Source organism: Zingiber officinale, chromosome 4A, assembly GCF_018446385.1.
Source record: "Zingiber officinale cultivar Zhangliang chromosome 4A, Zo_v1.1, whole genome shotgun sequence".
Lineage (NCBI taxonomy): Eukaryota > Viridiplantae > Streptophyta > Magnoliopsida > Zingiberales > Zingiberaceae > Zingiber > Zingiber officinale.
This window is the reverse complement of record NC_055992.1, coordinates 3,053,455-3,072,966: the sequence shown is the minus strand read 5'-3', so window position 1 is coordinate 3,072,966 and position 19,512 is coordinate 3,053,455. Positions and strand designations below refer to the sequence as shown.

At 42.3% G+C, this 19,512-nt stretch overlaps 2 protein-coding genes and 1 long non-coding RNA gene across 3 annotated transcripts; 2 read left to right on the top strand and 1 right to left on the bottom strand.

Moving 5' to 3' along the window:
- The first annotated feature begins 1,095 nt into the window (after nucleotides 1-1,095).
- On the top strand, nucleotides 1,096-3,561 carry LOC121969272 (patellin-3-like). The gene is made up of 4 exons (XM_042519265.1): nucleotides 1,096-2,350; nucleotides 2,533-2,657; nucleotides 2,758-2,899; nucleotides 3,018-3,561. The coding sequence occupies exons 1-4, from the start codon at nucleotides 1,172-1,174 to the stop codon at nucleotides 3,276-3,278; spliced, it is 1,707 nt and encodes a 568-aa protein (XP_042375199.1). The 5' UTR covers nucleotides 1,096-1,171; the 3' UTR covers nucleotides 3,279-3,561.
- Nucleotides 3,562-3,861: 300 nt separating this feature from the next.
- Nucleotides 3,862-9,278, bottom strand: LOC121973059. Its single transcript, XR_006109357.1, has 4 exons — nucleotides 9,094-9,278; nucleotides 4,657-4,800; nucleotides 4,435-4,583; nucleotides 3,862-4,105 (listed from the first exon to the last, which is right to left on the bottom strand). It is a non-coding gene; the product is annotated as an uncharacterized LOC121973059 (long non-coding RNA).
- A 3,857-nt stretch (nucleotides 9,279-13,135) lies between these two features.
- LOC121969271 (protein DETOXIFICATION 54-like) lies at nucleotides 13,136-15,194 on the top strand. The gene is made up of 2 exons (XM_042519264.1): nucleotides 13,136-14,168; nucleotides 14,446-15,194. The coding sequence occupies exons 1-2, from the start codon at nucleotides 13,227-13,229 to the stop codon at nucleotides 15,025-15,027; spliced, it is 1,524 nt and encodes a 507-aa protein (XP_042375198.1). The 5' UTR covers nucleotides 13,136-13,226; the 3' UTR covers nucleotides 15,028-15,194.
- The last annotated feature ends 4,318 nt before the right edge of the window (nucleotides 15,195-19,512 follow it).

Here is a 19,512-nt window from a genome sequence, read left to right as displayed (position 1 = left end):
TCCGTCACCATATATATCAAATTCTCCAATTGTGAGTATTTATATTTGTCTTCGAATAATTAAAATACAAAGTAATTATTTTATCTAACAGCGAAAACAAATATTGATTCTAACCTTATCCAATTTTGTATCATACACATTTATTTATATGTGCCAACAGGCTGGTAGCTTATGTTGCAATGGCTATTGGCTAAGTTGTCGATTGATTCTGGTTCGGATGGGTGGGAAGTTTTTAGTCTTAGTCCTATTATATCATTCAGTTCTACTACCACGACTTAAACAGTCTGATCTAGTCTAGTATGTTATAACAACCAGTATCGATTGCTTAATGGTCTAGCATATACCCGTGAACACAAACATTATTTCAAGCTTAACAAATTTTGGATTCAATGATAAAATGATCTACTGTGCCAGAGAAAAGAGAAGGAAAGTATTTGGAACTGATATGGAGCTATCCAAGATGTCCAAATTTTGTTGCTGGTAAGCTTAAGAGTTAATAATGACTAATCCTCCTTAGTCGTCAAAATCTATGGTCATTCTCACTGACTCTGTCACAATCAATATAATTGTGCAAAAAAAAAAACAATAGTTTAAGTCAAATATGATTAGATTAAGTTACAGTCCATCTTATCTTCAAACCGAGTTATAATTTCCTACCAATTTGGTTTCTTGCATCATTATCCATTCATAATTGAAGTCATTTCAACACCAAAACGTGATTCTGATTCTTTTATGAAAATAGTGTGAGTAAAATAAAGTAATTGTTTCCCTATAATTTGCAATCCAACTTAGAAGAATAGAATACACACGTATTGCGTATATTTATGGAGTTTATTCATTTAATGTATTATTTGATATTATTTAGGCATTCAATTTGAAATATTATGTTATGGATTAAATGGAAGTAAATCAAATCATTCTGTTGTTTTATTTAGAAACAGAGTAATTTATCGGAGTAATTGCTCCTATATTATTATTATCATTATTATTTATGAAAAAAATATACAACTAAAATTGAACTGCTTCTATAGAACTGGCTTTTTCTTGTTTAATTGCCTTCTATTCTATTTATTCCTTTTCTACTTTTTCTTTCCTTTTTTTTGTTCTTCATTGTATTTATTATTTCACTTTCTCCGTCCGTTGCTTTTGCCCCGTCCCTCGCTCTGTCGCCATGGCGGAAGAATCCCAAAGCAAAGCGACCGATGCGACCCCCGCCACTGAAGTCGTCGTCTCCGAGCCTGCCGCCGAGGAGAGGGCGTCGCAGACAGAGACGCCTCCCCCCGAGGCCGCCGCTGAAGCCGCTGCGGAAGGGGAGGAGACTAAGAAGCCTGCCGAGGCTGTGGCCGAGGCGGAAGCACCCGAGGCTGAGGAAAAGAAGCCCGAGGGCGTAGAAGGTGAATCCTCTGCTGAGAGAAGCGTCGTCACTGAGGCGATCGATCCCGAGAAGAAGGCGCTCGATGAGCTCAAGTTGCTCGTCCAAGCCGCCGTCGCCAACAACGAATTCGCGCCTCCGCCACTTCCCGCTTCTATTCCGGCCAAAGAGGAAGAAACTAAGTCTGAAGAGCCTGCGGCCCCTGCGCCGGAGGTGGCCTCTGAGGAACCTACGAAGCCGGAGGGAGTCCCGGAGGAGCCGACAAAATCGGAGGTCGAGAAGGAGACTGCTCCGCCATTAAAAGATGTGCCTTTATCCACCACGACGCCAACTGGCGAGGAGAAGTCGGTTACGATCGAGGATGACAACGCGAAGACGGTCGAAGCCATCGAGGAGACCGCCATCCCAGTCGCGCCCCCTCCTCCGGAGACCGATGAGGAGGCAGCAAAGGAGGCACCAGTTGAGCCGCCGGAGGAGGTTTTCATCTGGGGCGTTCCTCTACTTGGCGACGAGAAGAGCGATACTGTCCTCCTCAAGTTCCTCCGTGCTAGGGACTTGAAGGTTACCGATGCCCTGACGATGCTCAAGAACGCCGTCATCTGGAGAAAGCAATTTGGCATCGAGGCTCTCCTCGAGGATGACCTCGGCCTGCCGGAACTGGAGAAGGCCGTGTTCATGCACGGCGTCGACAGGGAGGGCCACCCGGTGTGCTACAACGTCTATGGGGAGTTCCAAGACAAGGAGCTCTACGAGAAGGCCTTCGGCGACGAGGAGAAGAGGCAGAAGTTCCTCAAGTGGAGGATCCAGTACCTGGAAAAGGGTATCCGAGAGCTCTTGGACTTCACTCCCGGTGGTATCTCCTCCATGGTTCAGGTGACCGATCTCAAGAACGCTCCTAGGCTTGGGAAGCATCGCCAGGCCACCAACAAGGCCGTCACCTTGTTGCAGGACAACTACCCTGAGTTCATAGCCAAGAAGGTAATTTTAGCTCAATGATCCAACTTTAATTATATCTTTCGATCATAAAAATTGCATCTTTTTGATAATCCTCTCAGTTTGCTTGGTTGATGTTGCTAACTGTTAAAGAAAATTATGGTCGAAGGAATTAATTGACAATTTCTGCTTCTTCGAGTTTAACTCATCTGTAACTGTCATGATAGGTGTTCATCAATGTTCCCTGGTGGTATCTGGCTTTCAACAGGATGATGAGCCCCTTCTTAACCCAGAGGACCAAGAGCAAGTTTGTTTTCGCCGGGCCATCTAAATCAGCAGACACTCTATTCAAGTGGGTGTTGATCCATCAAGTTTCTTTTCTTCGATTTAGCTTTTTTATTTAGGTGATTTAGTTATTGATTTTTCCCTCTGGGTTCATGATCTTGGTACAGATACATAGCACCTGAGCAAGTTCCAGTTGCATTTGGAGGCCTAAGCAAGGAAAATGATCCAGATTTCACTAGCAGCGATGCTGTTACTGAGCTTAGCATCAAGCCCTCATCCAAACAATCCATCGAAATACCGACTATTGAGGTTGTGGCTCGATCCCATTCACATTTTCCCTTATTTCTTCTTTGTTTCAGAATATTCAATGCTCGTTGTTTCATAAAATCTTTGTTTGGGTATTGGATGATTGATGCTGTTTTATCAGGCAACCGTCTTGGTTTGGGAACTCCGGGTCTTGGGATGGGAAGTGAGTTATAGTGCTGAATTCGTGCCTAGCGCAGAGGACGGATACACAGTGCTCGTGCAAAAAAACAGGAAGCTTATTGCCGCTGATGAACCTGTAATCAAGACCTCTTTCAAGATCGGTGAACCTGGAAAGGTGGTTCTTAACATCGAAAACCTGACATCCAAGAAAAAGAAACTCCTCTACAGATCCAAGGCCACATGTTCTGTTGAGTCCACATAAGTAGTTCATCTGCCCTTCATTCCATATTTGTTGAAATTTGAGAAATAAAAAAGGAAGAATTCAGAGAAATGGGTTTTAATCAGTTGATCAAAGTTTCCTTTTTCTCCTCTTTAATGTTGGTGTATTTGGTTTGATCATTGAGTTGAGTCATGCTTGTTGAATTATGGGTTGCTGCTCTGTTTTTATTTGTATATTCTATGTAAATTGGTTCAGAACTTGTCTCTTGGAATATGGTTTGACTTCGTCAGAAATTTTTGATTTAAAAAAGAACAAATCTGCCTCATGTTGATTTCGTATCTCTACATATTTGTTGCGTTGCCATGACTTAAATTACTTTGTAACTTCTGTGCTTCTACCTGTTTGTTTTGGTGTAAAATATAAAAGGATCCACAAACTATAAATATAACCTTGATCCTTAATTGCATGTAGATCCCATGATATATATATATTGTTTAACTGTAACTCCAAATTCCATGCAAAAAATTTCTATGAAACAAGAACCTACACAGCATACGAGTAATGATGATGAGCATGTGCAATAGGCATCTTCTCAAACATGATGATAGCATCAGTCAGTCCCTTGTGTTCATCAGATCTCTCCAAATATTTTAACTCTATGTTTTCAGCATTGAGTCCATTAAACTAAACTGGAATAGGGTGGCTTTGTATAGACCAGCCATGTGCACAAGAGCCACTACATTTATTTGGTCTAGTGGAATGTACACTATGAATGCTCCTCTGTCTTGGTTTCTTTCAGCATTACACTTTCACTTGTAAGTTGTAACTGTATTCTTGGCAATGGCCTCATTAAATTCCATTTCTGAAACCTAAATCAAACAGTAGGTTAGTTGGGTGGATAACTGTCTTCTTTTAATATCCAGTCCAAGTCAAAATTAACTTAGATAACGTTGATATATTTTGTTGTAATGAATGAGAGTTAAATAGAAGGTCTGAGTAGAGAATTCTTCATTGGCATGAAGCACATCTGAATGATTGCCCTTATTCTTTTTGTCTTTCAGAAACATGTAATTCATTGATGTTGGGCAACAATGAGATGTGCAATAACTTTTTGTAATCTCAAAGATCTTCTAATTTCCAACTCTTAGAAAAATAAATATAAAAAATATTGAAACATTGGGAGTGGGCATGGCACAACCTGGATCGTCTCAGCCTTTGGCTGTAGCTGGCCCCCACCAAGTGCAACCTGTACCATCTAAGTGTTTGGCTGTCCCAGGCCCACCAGGCACCTTGATTGGGCATTGTAGGCTATAGATGAGTGGGCAGGGAGAGTTAACTAAGTTGAGCCTATCATGACAAAGTGGAGAGGGAATTATCTTTTCCACGTTAAAAAAAAGAAAAGAAAAGAAAAAGACAGTACCAGGATATCAAGCACAGCTCATGGACACACATCTTGTTATCACTCAAGCATCAGCTACAGCTCAAGTATTTCCATTTTTTATTCCAGCTATTTAATTTTATAGTGATCAACATCTCAACGCTTTTGTTCTTGACCAGCAACACCCTGAGCCAATTTGACATTTAAGCTAAAAGATTATAGTCAAATGAAAAGTAAACAATCATTTTGATAGTTTCTGTTCAGTATGATACTTGGATTTAGTAGATTAATTATAGTAATTTATTTTTGGTGTTTTACATTTAACACAATCAAAATTAAGTATGATGCTAAAATCGATCACTATTCTGAGGTGAGTGCTAAGGAGATTAAATCCGACTTGCACACACGAACATAGTTATTCCCCGCGAGACCCTACTAATGAGTAAGTCATCAAGGTGAAGTGAAAGCAAAAGCACACAGTAAAAATATGAGAATGAAAGATTCTGAACCTATCAATGATATCCATATCTAGGTATTTACAGGCGAAAGGAGAAAGAAATCTATGGAGATTATGACCATGCTCTTTGAGAAAAGAGGGGTCATTGTGTTATTTCGATCGTTTCAATCAGTAGATTTGACGGTTGAGCCGTTATTGGCGAGGAAGTTTGGGTCATCTCAGCTTAAAGGGACAAAGAACTGAGAAACTAGTTGGATGGAAAGCTATCAATGCAGGAAGAGAGAGTATCATAGTTGCAAAAGGTGCCATATAGTACACTCTGTTTATGCTACAACAGAAGGCAATGACTGAGTAATGGTCAGCCCAAAGAAAAGTTGCACAATACACTGTTTCTTAAATTTTGCAAATCAAACAATTTTGAGACAGTTTTGTCTGTAATTGTATCACCATTCGTGTAGAACAAACTTGAAAAATAGGCCAAACAAAACAAATCCACCAGCTTTAGTATAAGTTGCATGAGGTGAAATCTCCAATGTTTGGAACTGGTTAAAATTTGTGGCATTTCCATATGATGTAAGCTAAATCCAATTCTCCCCTTTATTTAGCATTTTTGAGACATGGATTTCTCTATAGATAAAATGCCCACAGATGATACTTGGAACAAGCGATGGAGTGTAGTTGTTGCTGAATGAAAATTAAATTCAATGATTTGATCGCATAACTGAAACATTTATAATTAGAATTTCACAATATAATTCAGAAAACAATAGTCACTTTTAGTAGAAACCTTCAGCAGAAAGAAAATATCCAGGGAAAGCCTACAGTATTTATCTTTAAAATCTGGCTATCAGGGTGACACTGCATTAACTACAAAAAGATCAAGTACCTGTAATAAGCTGCTTGTGGTTACATTCATATAGAATATCATAACACACTAAAATATAGAGGCCCAAATCAAAGGCTGGAACCAAGAATATCGATGGTGCTAGAAGAGCAAAGGAGTAAGGAGTAACAGAAACAGGCTCAACTCTAGACCTTCATCTACAACTCCTCAGTACTGCTAGAGTCAATGTTGAAATCTCTATTGAGGAAGACAGAGTAAAAAAATTGATGGAGGATACTCTAGACTGAAAGATTAAAAGATGTGAGAAAAATATTTCTTGCCATTGCCACTTCTTAAAGATTAAATACATACTACAACTTGAGTTATTATTGTAACACAATAATCATCAATGAGGTAACAATATTTGAAACCAAGCGATGAGCATACTGTATACACAACTTAGGCCCCAAGTATTAGAGCATCCCGAGAAAAAAAAAAGTGCAGAACACTAATGATACTTGAAGGAAATGATGATCACATCTATTTTCCTAATAACTCTGAAAATTGGCCCGATAATTGATCATCTTTTGTAAGTTCTAGCTACTAATTAAGAGCCCCGAGGGCAAGGTTGAGTTGATTAGTGCGGAACAAAGTTGCTACCATAAGATAAGGGTTCGAATCTCGGCAAAGTTGAGGAAAAAAAACTCTCCTCCACACTGGCCAACTATAACTTTCCAATTTACCTCCTCACATATGGTCGTGAGGCCGATCGTGTGGAGCTGTTGGGGTGACGGATTCCAATTATAGCTTCCCAATTTACCTCCTCACAAATACAGTAACAGTAGATGAACCCATATTGATGAGAAATGTTGATATTAAGAAGATATAAGTTCCAATCAACTTTAATTTGATTTATGGTAGCAAAAACTGAAGCTACAAGAAAGAAACTAGTGAACTGGAGAAGGAATCTATATAGGAGAAAGGGAAGAAACTGTGCACAATCTGGTCTAAAAGTGAAGATCTACAAAACTGAAGAAAGAGAACCAACAACAATACCTAATTGTTTGAAGAAATCTATAGAAGGAGAAAGGGAAGAAACTGTGCACAATCTGGTATAGAAATGAAGATCTAGAAAACTAAAGAAAGAGACCCAACAGCATGCAATACCTAATTGTTTACTTTTAAAGGTGTGCATTTTGAGATTTGATTTATTCTACACCATTTAACCAAAACTTTTGTACTGAGAGAAGGTTTAATTTTGCTATCACAATATTTAACTTGACTAACAACTTATGTTATCTTTTACTTTTGATAATTTTTAATTTTTTTAAGGATTGTTAAAGTTTTTATGAAACCTCAAAAAATCTCTTATTTATTTTTAATTCCAAAATTAGATTTAAAAATGTTTTATAATGAGCCTATAAGTTTCTAGAGAATATTATTGATAAATCTAGCATAGACTTTTTATGCTTTAACAAATCTAGCATAGACTTTTAATTTAGACAAATATATCTATGTGCATTATTAATATAATGCACTATATAAAAAATTTAGAAAAAAAAATCAATAATAAAGATATTATTTGATTTAAAATATTATTTATTTTTAAATAAAAAATAAAAAATACACATAACAGAATTTTTAGAAGAATTATTAGTTAATATATATAGTTGTTTGGCTTAATTTTTTTTCTCTCTAACAATCAAATAAGTCTTAAAGCAATATGTCAAATCATTGAAAAAAAATATTACAAAAATTATATAATGTGTTAATTTGATAATATACTAAATTTGTTATAAAATTAAAAGTATGTGTTTATGTTGGTGAAAATTCGTAGTAGATTTGTCAAGCATTAAAAAAATTATGCTAGATTTAGCAATTATTCTAAATTTTTTTTATCTAATTTAATTGGATATGCATCATATAATCCAAATCATAGATTCTAGCACTAACATATTTAAGTAATAATTTTTAATTATTAAAGCATAAGCATAACTTTTTTCTTACTCAGTGAGAGGTCAGAATCTCTCCTTTGGATAGAGATTACGCACCTTCGGATTTAATTACCTTTTCAATCTTTCTCCAATTTTTTCCGTTCTTTAAAGAAACAATATATATGTTGAAGTCATCACAGGATATGTATAAAATTATTTCTAAATAGAATTATTTTTATGTAACAGATCAAGCGGAATTGAAAAAACCTAGAATTTGACAAGGCCATTCGATCTTCTTACAAAACCACCAGATCTAGAGAGATGAGGCAGTCATATATCAGTTCCAGTTAACACTCGCTTTCTAACTACGGAACAATGTAGTTCTATATAGCCATTGAATCAGGAGCTTATAAGTTCATAAATTCCAAATGATGCGGCGATAAAAGGGAGTCATCTGTCATGCATAGGTCAATTGATACGGTGTCGGTCAAAGTCAAGACGGTCAACGTCGGAGCTTACGAAAAGAGTCTCGGCCAAAGGTGCTATCTGGTTATCCCGGTCGGCAAAAGAGTGGCCGAGTGGATCACCAGGTCGGTCAGACAAATGGACATCATGAGTTGATCGAACGAATGAACAACCCATAATTGGTTGTTTCGGTCGGTGGGAAAATGAGCCGCTCATCCGATAGGAAAACGAGCAACTCGGACTACCCGCCCGACACAAGAATAACATTACACAGGAGGAGACGAGAAAACAAAAGAGAACACTCTGCCTATCATCATTAAATATGAAGAAGCTAAGACCAAAAAAAACACTCCATTTATTATTAATGCACAGGAGTCAAGACAAAGAAATAAGGATAGATGAATTATCACAGAGAAAGTATAAAAGAATACGCTAAATATAAAAAAAGTAAGAATTACTCATTCTCACTTTCTCTTTCTGATTTTGACTTTAGTGTCAGACGACCAACACAAAAAATCTTATCCTGGTTTGATTTGATTTTACAGGATTAAAATCTTCATCCCGTCTTCCTTCATTCAAGCAAACAGGATCACCAAACTTTAAACAAAATACAATCTTAACGCACAAAGTGAAGGAATGCTTCCGATCACAGACGAAGAATGACCACAACAATAAAGAGAGAACTAAAAAATCGACCTCCTTACGATCTAGATAGATTAAAAAAAATACACTATAAAACAATCAGGGAAAAAAAATAATGGGGCGAAGAGACGAAAATAAAGTAAGGAACGGAATCACACCTGAAAGATCAACTTATTCGTGATGATGACCGTGACACTGAACCTCCACCACTGCAGAATGGACAGCGCCGAAAGTCTCCCGATGCGACATCTTGGTCTCCTCCATCCTGCCACCTCCTACACGGAAAAGCCCTCAATTCGATCCTCCCCGCCACCGCCGAGATGGCCGACGAATCTGAGGGAATAAGGACGGCGACGGGCCCTCGTGCCCATAAATCAACTGGCTAAATATTCAATTATTTTATTTTTTTATCAAATTAATTAAATTCAGTCGGTGTAGTTTGTAAAAAAAAAAAACAAACCATTTATTAGATTTTGATTTAATTGATTTGATGGATTCCATTATTCATCAACCCTAGGCAGTTGAGCATCCCGCAGCGTTAGCCTGGGGTCGGGCTGGTCAGAACTGGATTGCCCCTGCCCCTGCCCCTGCCCCTAGCTTAGGAGGCCAGATTAATCCGATCCGCAATTTTTTATTTTTTCTGATCCTTTTTATAATTTGAACTTCAAATTCAATTAAAATTAGTTACTATACAATTCAATTGCGAAAGGGAATAGAGAATTACGAATCAGATGATCTAGACTCCTTAATTTAGTGTAAGGCTACAAATGAACCGAGTCGAGTTTTAATTTGGGTCGACTCCAGTTCGAGCTCGAGAAAATTAAAAAAGCTCAGGTTGAGCAGTTTCTGAATTTGAACTTAAGCTCGACTCAGCCATTTAATCATCGGCTGAAGTTCAACTTGAAAACAATAAATTTAAATATAAAAATAAATACACACAAGTGATTTGAACCTTAAATCTCTAACAACCAAACACTCTAACCACAAACACTTCAATTTATTTTTTAACCTTAAAATAATAATTATTTTAAATATTAAAATATTAAATTAGCTGAGCTCGAACAGACTCGACGAACCTTCGAGCCAGTATTAAATGAGCTCAAGATCGACTCGAATATTAAACGAGCCGGATCAAGCTCGGTCAACACTGAGCTCCGGCTCGAGCTCGATCAACTCCGAACTCTAGTTCGAGCTCAATCAACTCTGAGTTCGAGTCGTTCGCGAACGATCGACAAATGATTTAACTTATTTACATCCCTAATTTAATGGCAACTTGCAATCGCTGCGTGCCTGCCCTAAACCCCTCCTAAGCCAGCTGCCAATCATGGCTCAGTCTGGCGGGCCGCATCGAATTTGCATTAGTTAATAAGACGTTTACATCAAATAGCACAGCGTAACAAATTAAACTATAAATCTTGACTACCAATCATTATTCGAGTATGTGTTCTTCCTATTTTAATTATTATATTAATATTTATTTTTTTATATTAATTAAAAATAAATTTATAAAAATATTAGGACGAATGAATGATCGTTTATAGTTATTACTCACAGTTGGGAGAAAAGGCACTTTCGTGTCATCACGCATAAAAGACAAGTCACGGCACCGCACTAGTTTATCCACATAAATCCTACTGCCGAGTAGCCTGATCCTCCCTCTCCTGGCTAGCTGGCTAGCTCACTGTCTGTTAGGGTACGCTAACAAACCTAAAAGACATTCAGGCCTAATATTTTATAGTTGGACCACACAAGCATGCCCCTCTTTTCCTCCGTGTAGATATTCTAAAATACATATTCACGTTATAATAAGGCAGTAATGTCATGTCGATATAAAGTTGCATGTGCATGAACTTGGTCCATCGAATTCAATTGCACGCATGAAGTGGGATACGTTTGAATTTAAAGGAAGATCCCGGCCGTTTAAATAAGCAGTCGAGTGTCATTTTCGCTTGCTCAGATTTCTCCTCTCACAAAGCTACGATCGCCTCGTCTGTGCAATCATTCCGATACTCAAATCAATATCGAATGGAAAAAAAATAAAAATCGCACAGAGATGCAGGAAATAGAGTAAAAAAAAAGACTGGGAGAAGAGATAGAAGCTTAACGAAGAAGAGTGGTCTCCGCACATGAAAAGAAAATTATATTTCTATACCCTCTATGGTGCTTATATCACTTGATCGTCGATAGATGAGATCTCCACATAGGCTGCCGGGAGTCGAAGGCAAGTATATACCTGATTGCTTTGGTGTTCAGGAATGTCTGAAGACTGTATTCGGTGCTCGAAAATGCTAATCTCAAAACTACATTTGGTGCTCGAGAATGACTATCTTCAGACACCCCTTGTGCTCGGGATTGTCCATCTAAACGCTACATTTGTTGCTTGAGAATGACTATTTGTAGAAGCCCCTTGCTGCTCTGAAGACTACATTTGATGCTTGAGAATGGACATGTGCAGATGCCCCTTGATGCGCGAGACTATTAATTATTCTTAGTCTTGAGGTACAATTAAATTCTATATTAAAAATATGAGACGTTTTTGATAGAATCTAAAATTAGATTTATGGGACTTTAGATTTAAAATGGATAATATCATATCATTATAAATATATATTATTTTTTTTTTCTTAACAAATGGTATCAAAAACAGTCTAGATTGGATATCATATAGGGTGATCTTAAACGAAGTTGAGGAAAGACTCAGAGTAGGTCAAAAGTGACTGAATACTTGAGGGAATACTAGGTCAAGAGTGATCAAATACTTGAGGGGAAGTCTGGAGCAAGTCAAGAGTAACTAGATGCTTGTTGAGAAGTTCGAAGCAGGTCAAGAGTAACCTGATATTTGAGGCGATGTCTAGAGTAAGTCAAGAGTAACTGAATATTTGATGAGAGGTCCAGAGCAGTATGAGTGTAAATGAACCAAGTCACTCATAAGCTATTCGAAACTCGATTCGATAAAATCTCGCTTGAGCTTATTTAATGAGGCTCGTTAAGATAAACAAATCAAACTCAAGCTTCACAGTATTTGGCTCGTTAGCTCGTGAACACATTTGTTAAGTTCATGAATCAACTTTTAAATAAAAAAATAATAGTTTTGATATTAAATTTATAGATTTTACACACTAGTTATGAAACTTATAGATAAATATATTAAATTTATTTATTAAAATAAAATTATAAATTTTAATAAGAATATTATAATTTTCACTAACTATATAAGTTAGTTTTTAATGAATATTTAAATTTATAAGTTATATTTATTAAGTTCGTTTATGCTCGATAAAAGTTCGAATAAGTTCATGAGATATGAATATATTCGTTAAATAAATTTCGAGCTCGATTCGATTATAAACGACTCGATTAGAAACGAGTCCAACTCAAATATTCAAGAGTTCAGCTCGATTCGACTCAATTACACCCCTACGAGCAAGTAAAAAATGATCGAATATTTAAGAGGAGGTCCAAGGCAAATCCAGAAGTCATATATTTGAAGGAAAGTTTTGACCATGAAAATAATGATGATCCTTCATTTCATTTGAGAAGAGGATTATTATACATTATATAGTCTCGATCCGAATTATGAAAGTAATAATATTCTTAGTCCGAGGAAAAAATTATTAAGAATACGATCAAAATTCTATATTAAAAATTATAAATTTAAAAGATAAAAAATATCTTATTTGAATTATAGTAAAAAACAATTAAGGACTTAGGTGTTCGGGAGCCCCTTCCCACCTATGAGCTGGTTTTTCCGCAGCCTGCCTTTCACTCTACATCAGTTATCATAACAGTTATAACAAACATTAATAAAACAAAAAGGAATATATATGTGGATGTATATTAGTAATCTACTAAATGTAAATATATTATGCTATTTTTTGTAAAACAAACCTTTAAAATAATAAAAGATGATTTAGGTAAGAACTAAAATCAAGCCAATTGCATGAACATATTGTTAAATAATATTTTTTTTTTATATCCCTTCCATAGTCCCACATTTATTTGTTCCAGTTACACCATTCCTCCTGTCCCCCTCTCAAACCTCAATTAAAAATTATTGAAATAAAAATTATTAATCCGGACCAAACAATTAGAAAAATATGTTAGTTATTTATTTATTATTTGATCTAAAGAAAAAAAAAAAAAAAAAAAGGGTAAAACCGAGTGACCACCAGCCGCACCATTTAAAACCACCCAACCCAGTTAGCGTTTTCTCCAAGCGACGGCGGCGAGCGGGTACGGGCAGCAGAGGAACCGCACTTGGCAGTCGTTGCTTTGCAGAATCTGTGAACCGATGGCGGCAAGGAAGCACGAGGAGGAGGAGGACGGCGTCGGGGGAGGAGGAGGGCTGGGGAGTCAGGTGACTTCGGAGCTCAAGGAACTTTGGGCCATGGCGGCGCCAATCACCGCGATGAACTGCCTAGTCTACCTGCGAGCGATGGTGTCGGTAGTCTGCTTGGGTCGCCTCGGTCCTCTCGAGCTCGCCGGCGGAGCGCTCTCCATCGGCTTCACCAACATCACCGGTTACTCTGTTCTCTTCGGGCTCGCCTCCGGCCTCGAGCCTCTCTGTTCGCAGGCGTACGGGACGCGCAACTGGGACTTGATATCGCTCTCGCTACAACGCGCCATCTTGCTCCTCCTCTTCGCCGCCGTCCCCATCGCCTTCCTCTGGGTCAACCTCGGCCCCATCCTGGTGGCGCTGGGGCAGGACCCTGCTATCACCGCCGTTGCCGCGACCTACTGCCTCCACTCCCTGCCGGACCTCCTCACCAACGCGCTCCTTCAGCCGCTTCGCGTCTTCCTGCGCTCGCAGGGCATCACCCGCCCCATGGCCGCTTGCACCGCCGCCGCCGTCGTCCTCCACATTCCTCTCAACCTCCTCCTCGTCTTCGTCCTCCGCCTCGGCATCACCGGCGTCGCCCTCGCCGCCGTCATCACCAACCTCAACATGGCTGTATTCCTCCTCGTCTACCTCCGCGTCTCCCGCGCCTGCGAGCTAACATGGCGCGGCTGGTCCCCCCGGGCGGCCCTAAGCGGTCTCGCTCCGGTACTCCGCCTGGCTCTCCCCAGCTGTCTCGGCGTCTGCCTCGAGTGGTGGTGGTACGAGATCATGACCGTGCTCGCCGGCTACCTCCCTGACCCCACCACCGCCGTCGCTGCCACCGCCGTCCTCATACAGACTACCAGCCTCATGTACACCGTACCCATGTCTCTCGCTGCCTGCGTCTCCACCAGGGTAACATCACCTTCCTTCGTATATTTCAGAATCCCCTGCTCGTTGGGTGCTCCGGCGGTCCGCCGCCGCCTTTGTTCTTCCTCTTGCTAAATCTAGCAACATTTGCCTCGTATTCTCGTGATACTACGCATCCAACGCGCACGTGGGACAATCCTAGCCCCTGTTTCATGAGCCGAATCCACCACCTTCTTGTCGAACTGTTGTACTTCGCTTTACCTTACTTTTTTTTTCTCAAAATTTATTTGCAATTAATGGCATTTAGTAATCGATGCATCAGGTGGGGAACGAGCTCGGCGCAGGGCGGCCGAAACGGGCGAAGACGGCGGCGCTGGTGGCGCTCGGATGCGGCGCGGTCATCGGCGTGGTGAACGTGGCGTGGACGACCCTGTTCCGCGAGCAATGGGCGCGGCTCTTCACGGCGGACGCCGCGGTGCTGCGCCTCTCCGCCGCCGTGCTGCCGCTCGTGGGGCTGTGCGAGCTGGGCAACTGCCCGCAGACCACCGGCTGCGGCGTGCTCCGCGGGACCGCGCGGCCGGCCGTCGGCGCCCGCATCAACCTGCTCTCCTTCTACCTGGTGGGCACGCCGGTGGCCGTCGGGCTCGCCTTCCGCCTCGGCGCGGGCTTCGGCGGGCTCTGGTACGGCCTCCTCACCGCCCAAATCGTCTGCGTCGTGCTTGTCCTCGCCGTCATCCTCCTCCGTACCGACTGGGACGTCGAGGCGCTGCGCGCCAAGAAGCTCACCGCCTCCTCCAACGCCGAAGTCGCCATCGCAGCTCGACCGAATGACGAGAGGCGGCAGTTAATAGTAGAAGAAGACGACGACCACGACGAGGATGAAGCCGCCGCCGATCCGGTATAGAAGTCAACGTCAAATCTTGACTGACACACCATGCATCTTTAGGTTTGGCCGAGATTTCATTTAATAGTCGAGTACAAACATTTTCTACGTTGCTTTTGGGCAGTGGGGGATATAGTTACTTCCTTTTGGCTGTAAAGGCTCTGCACTTAAATGCAATGTTTCATAAACCCGGTTCACTCCTTTTCCTAATAATAATAATAATAATAATAATATTATTATTATTATTATTATAACTAAGATCGGCTTCATTCTCAAATCTCAAGCTGAACCAATTCAATTCAATTCAATTCCCATTTCCAAGTGGCTGTATCTCGTGAGGCTTCTTAAAGTTGGAAACTTGGAATCCGGTCCAGGCAAAAGAGGTGTACACTGGAGTAAGCTAACTTTTGCTTTCTGTTCTTTCTTTCAGGATCACCCACATTTAAAAGGCTCGCTCTGTGGCTTGTGATTTTTCAGCCATTAACGTTGTTGTCAACCACGTACTCTGTCATACCTCCACTATGGTTTCGTCTGTATTATTCGGTGAATAAGATTGGGTGCCTGAAATGAGGTCGAAGTCAATAAAATTAGCTAATATATCGGTCAAATCGAGGGTCAACGTTCAAGACCATACGAAGTCAATAAAATTAGCTAATATATCGGTTAAAATCAAAGGTCAACGTTCAAGGCAATATGGAGATACTGTTGGTACCATTTATATTTATATTAATGATCTAATTTAAATTTTAATAAATGATAAGCAAATAAAGTTAGAATATTTTATGATATAATTTATCAAGTATGTAGGAGTTGATGAGTCTGAAAGACCTGACATGAGTCTAAAATTTAGCTAGGTCTCTTGGATCCGATAGTTAGTGGGAAGTCCAGATAGCTCCGCAAGATCTGATATTTGGTAGAAAGTCCGGTTGGATCTGTTGGACCCCGTGGTAGTTTTGATGTGATCAACCAAGTTGGTTAGGTCCTGCTTTGTGTTTGATCCCTGTGTCTGAGTGTGCAGGAGCTTAGGAGCGCAGGAAGTTGAGCGGAAGACGCAGCTAGCGAGAAGGACGGCACGGGAAAGGAGCCGACGGGCTCGGTGCGTCCGAAGGACGAGAGAGTTGCGGAAGAGTACACCGGTGGGCGAGAAGAACGTGCGCGGCGTTCGAGGGATGTTAAGCCGGGGAGGAAGGTTGCTCGAGGAAGGCCGAAAATTGGGTTCGGGTGAGCCCTATTTCAGTTGGCGAAATCACCCAAAAGAACAGATCATCGAAAGCCGAAGCAAAAGAAGCAAAAAGCTGGAAATACAGCTTAAGGCGCCTCAGCCAGTGCTGGAGGCGCCTCCACCTTGGAGGCGCCTCAAACAACACTGGAGGCGCCTCCACATTAGAGGCGCCTCCAGTCCTGTTGGAGGCTCCTCCAACTGGTCAAAGTGATCATTTTGAGCTGGGGATAAAGTTTTATCCGCTCACCCCTTGGAGGCGCCTTGGACCTCTGTTGGAGGCGCCCTGGACCTCCGAAATAGAATTTCCAAGGACTATAAAAGGACCCCTGGAGCTAGGAATTAAACACAACGTCTACATTCAACTCTGTAAGCAATTCCTAGCAATAGTTCTGAGCCGTTAGAGTGTAAAAGGTTTCTCCGCCTTCAGTAAAGGAGACTCTTGTTAGTGTGCTTGCCATTGTCCTGGATTAACAACTCCCTTGGTTGTAACCAGGTTAAATTTATGTGTCTCTTTCATTTTTGCCTTTAATTATTTTATTATTGCTATCTGTTTGATTTGAAAGACGAGGAGGGTATAGTTTTAATTTTTTAGGAGCAATTTGTTGGGGCAATATCCCTCAGGTCAAAGCTGACCTGGTTGACCAAGCTGAGTCTTGGTTTGAGTTTCGATATTTGACAATACAAGGTTGATTGAAGAAGAGTCAAGTAGGTCAAGGTTGACCGGATACTTGACTGGGAAGTCCTAATTAGGATGTCAGGCAGAAGGAAAATCCTGGTGAGTGAAGCCAGGTGAAAGACCTAGTGAGTGAAGCTAGGCAGTGAGAAAATCCTGGTGAGTGAAGCCAAGTGAAAGACCTAGTGAGTGAAGCTAGGCAGGAGAAAATCCTAGTGAGTGAAGCTAGGTGAAAGTCCTGGTGAGTGAAGCCAGGCAGAAGAGAAGTCCTAGTTGTTGGTGCGGTTAGCACTAACGATTTAACCCAGGTTTTGATGAATGACAAATAGGTTAAGTTAGGTTTATTGTTGATCTAACACTCTGATCGAGTGTGCAGGATAAGTCCAGACAGGTCGACGAGCTAACCGGATGTCTGGCACGAAGCCCAGCTAGGTCGACGGGCTGACCAGATAGCTGGCACGAAGTCCAAGCGGGTCGACGGGTTGACCGGACGCTTGGAAAGAAGTCCAGCTAGGTCAACGGGCTGACCGGATAGCTGACGAGAAGTCCAGACGGGTCGAAGGGCTGACCGGACGTCTGGCAGGTAAGTAAGGTAAGTCACTGGAGGGGAGTGATTGCGAGGACGCGTTCCCGGGAAGGGAACATTAGGCGTCGATCCGGCTTAGATCCATTTCGGATATCTAAGTCGAGATCGTGACTAGATTCCGGTCTCGGAAAGACGGAATCTAACTCATACTTTTTCTGTTAATTCATTGTGCTAACAATCTGTGTTGCAGGGTGATCCGGCGGTTAGAACAGGGGACCCCCATTCTGAGGGGTCAATGCCACGCGGGAGTCAAAAGGCCAGGTGACCGACCGGAGAAGGATGGGCCGACCTTCCGACCGGCCGACCGTGAATAGCCGATGGCAAAAGTCGCCCCGACAGAAGTCGGGGTTCCGACGCTCAATTGAACAGTAGCAAAGAGCCGAGCGGAAGGCCTAAGAGAAGGTGACATACTGCTAAACAGTCCCTACATAGCACCCTACCGAAAATATCCCCAGCATATCGATGCCAACGGCAAGCCGGACGTGATGTGAGTGCCGTCCGGCCGGCGCGTAAGATGAGGGCTGGCCGGACGGACTCCCCGTCCAGCCGGCCTGCCAGACGCCCCGACCTGTGGTCGGTAGAGAAGGACAAGAACATCTTATGACAGCTGTCAAGTCCTATGGCTAGGCCATACTCCAAGTCTGACAACGAGGTATTCTGTTGTTTCATCGAAGACGTGCTTGGACTGTAGCAGTATGGCGTCAGGTAAGCTTTCTGACAGACACATACCGAGGTATGGGCTACGGACACGTATGCGCCTCGGTGGACGTGCAGGAGCTCTTTCACCGCTCTATATAAAGAGCCTCATACTTCGCCGGAGGTACGCGTGGGACACCTTTGGAGCCACTTTTTTCACTACTTGCTTGCCTGACTTGAGCGTCGGAGGGTCGCCGTCGGGAACCCCTTCCCGGCCCGACTTCTGTGCAGGTTCGCCGGAGGTTCGTGCAACCAGTCGAAGATCCACGTCAGCAGCCGGGGAGCGCCACGTGCCCAGCGTCCGTTGATTCAGCTTTCGGACAGGATCAATTTGGCGCCGTCTGTGGGAACGCTCCTGCATCCGATCGGAAGAGACGGATGAAGCTGGACGACCACACATGGTGATGCTCTCCGTGGAGAAACTCGACGCTCTGATAGAGGTAAGAGTAGCTAGGCTCGTGGAGCAACAGGAGCAGAAGGCTCAATTAAAAGGATAACGCAGCAGGCCGCCTCCACCTCTGGGGGGGCCGAGCGGCCATGGAGGACCGACCGAAAAGTTTTGCCATCCTCCTGGCCTTGATAAATTTCGACGAGTACATTGTATCCACCTCACTCCACGGGTATTCGGGAGTTGAGAAATTGAGTCAGATCTTATGCTGATCGACAGGTTAGTCTTTCAGATATAGTTTCTTTCGGGCATAGAATTCATCGTAATTTTTCGAAAGAAGGCCTGTGCCGATCGGCCGGGCGTATATCATCGGAGCCAAAGGCTTGACAACGAAGGCCCCGAGCCGTTCGGCCGGAGGTATAATAACCGAGCCAAGCTCTCGACGAAGAAGGCCCCGAGCCGTTCGACCGGAGGTATAATAACCGAGCCAAGCGCTCGATGACGAAGGCCCCGAGCCATTCGACCGGAGGTATAATATCCGAGCCAAGCGCTCGACGAAGAAGGCCCCGAGCCGTTCGGCCAGAGGTATAGTAACCGAGCCAAGCGCTCGATGACGAAGGCCCCGAGCCATTCGGCCGGAGGTATAATATCCGAGCCAAGCGCTCGACGAAGAAGGCCCCGAGCCGTTCGTGCGGAGGTATAATAACCGAGCTAAGCTCTCGACGAAGAAGGCCCCGAGCCGTTCGGCCGGAGGTATAATAACCGAGCCAAGCTCTCGACGAAGGAGGCCCCGAGCCATTTGGCCGGAGGTATAATATCCGAGCCAAGCGCTCGATAATGAAGGCCCTGAGCCGTTCGACCGGAGGTATAATATCCGAGCCAAGCGCTCGATGCCGAAGGCCCCGAGTCGTTCGGCCGGAGGTATAATATTCGAGCCAAAC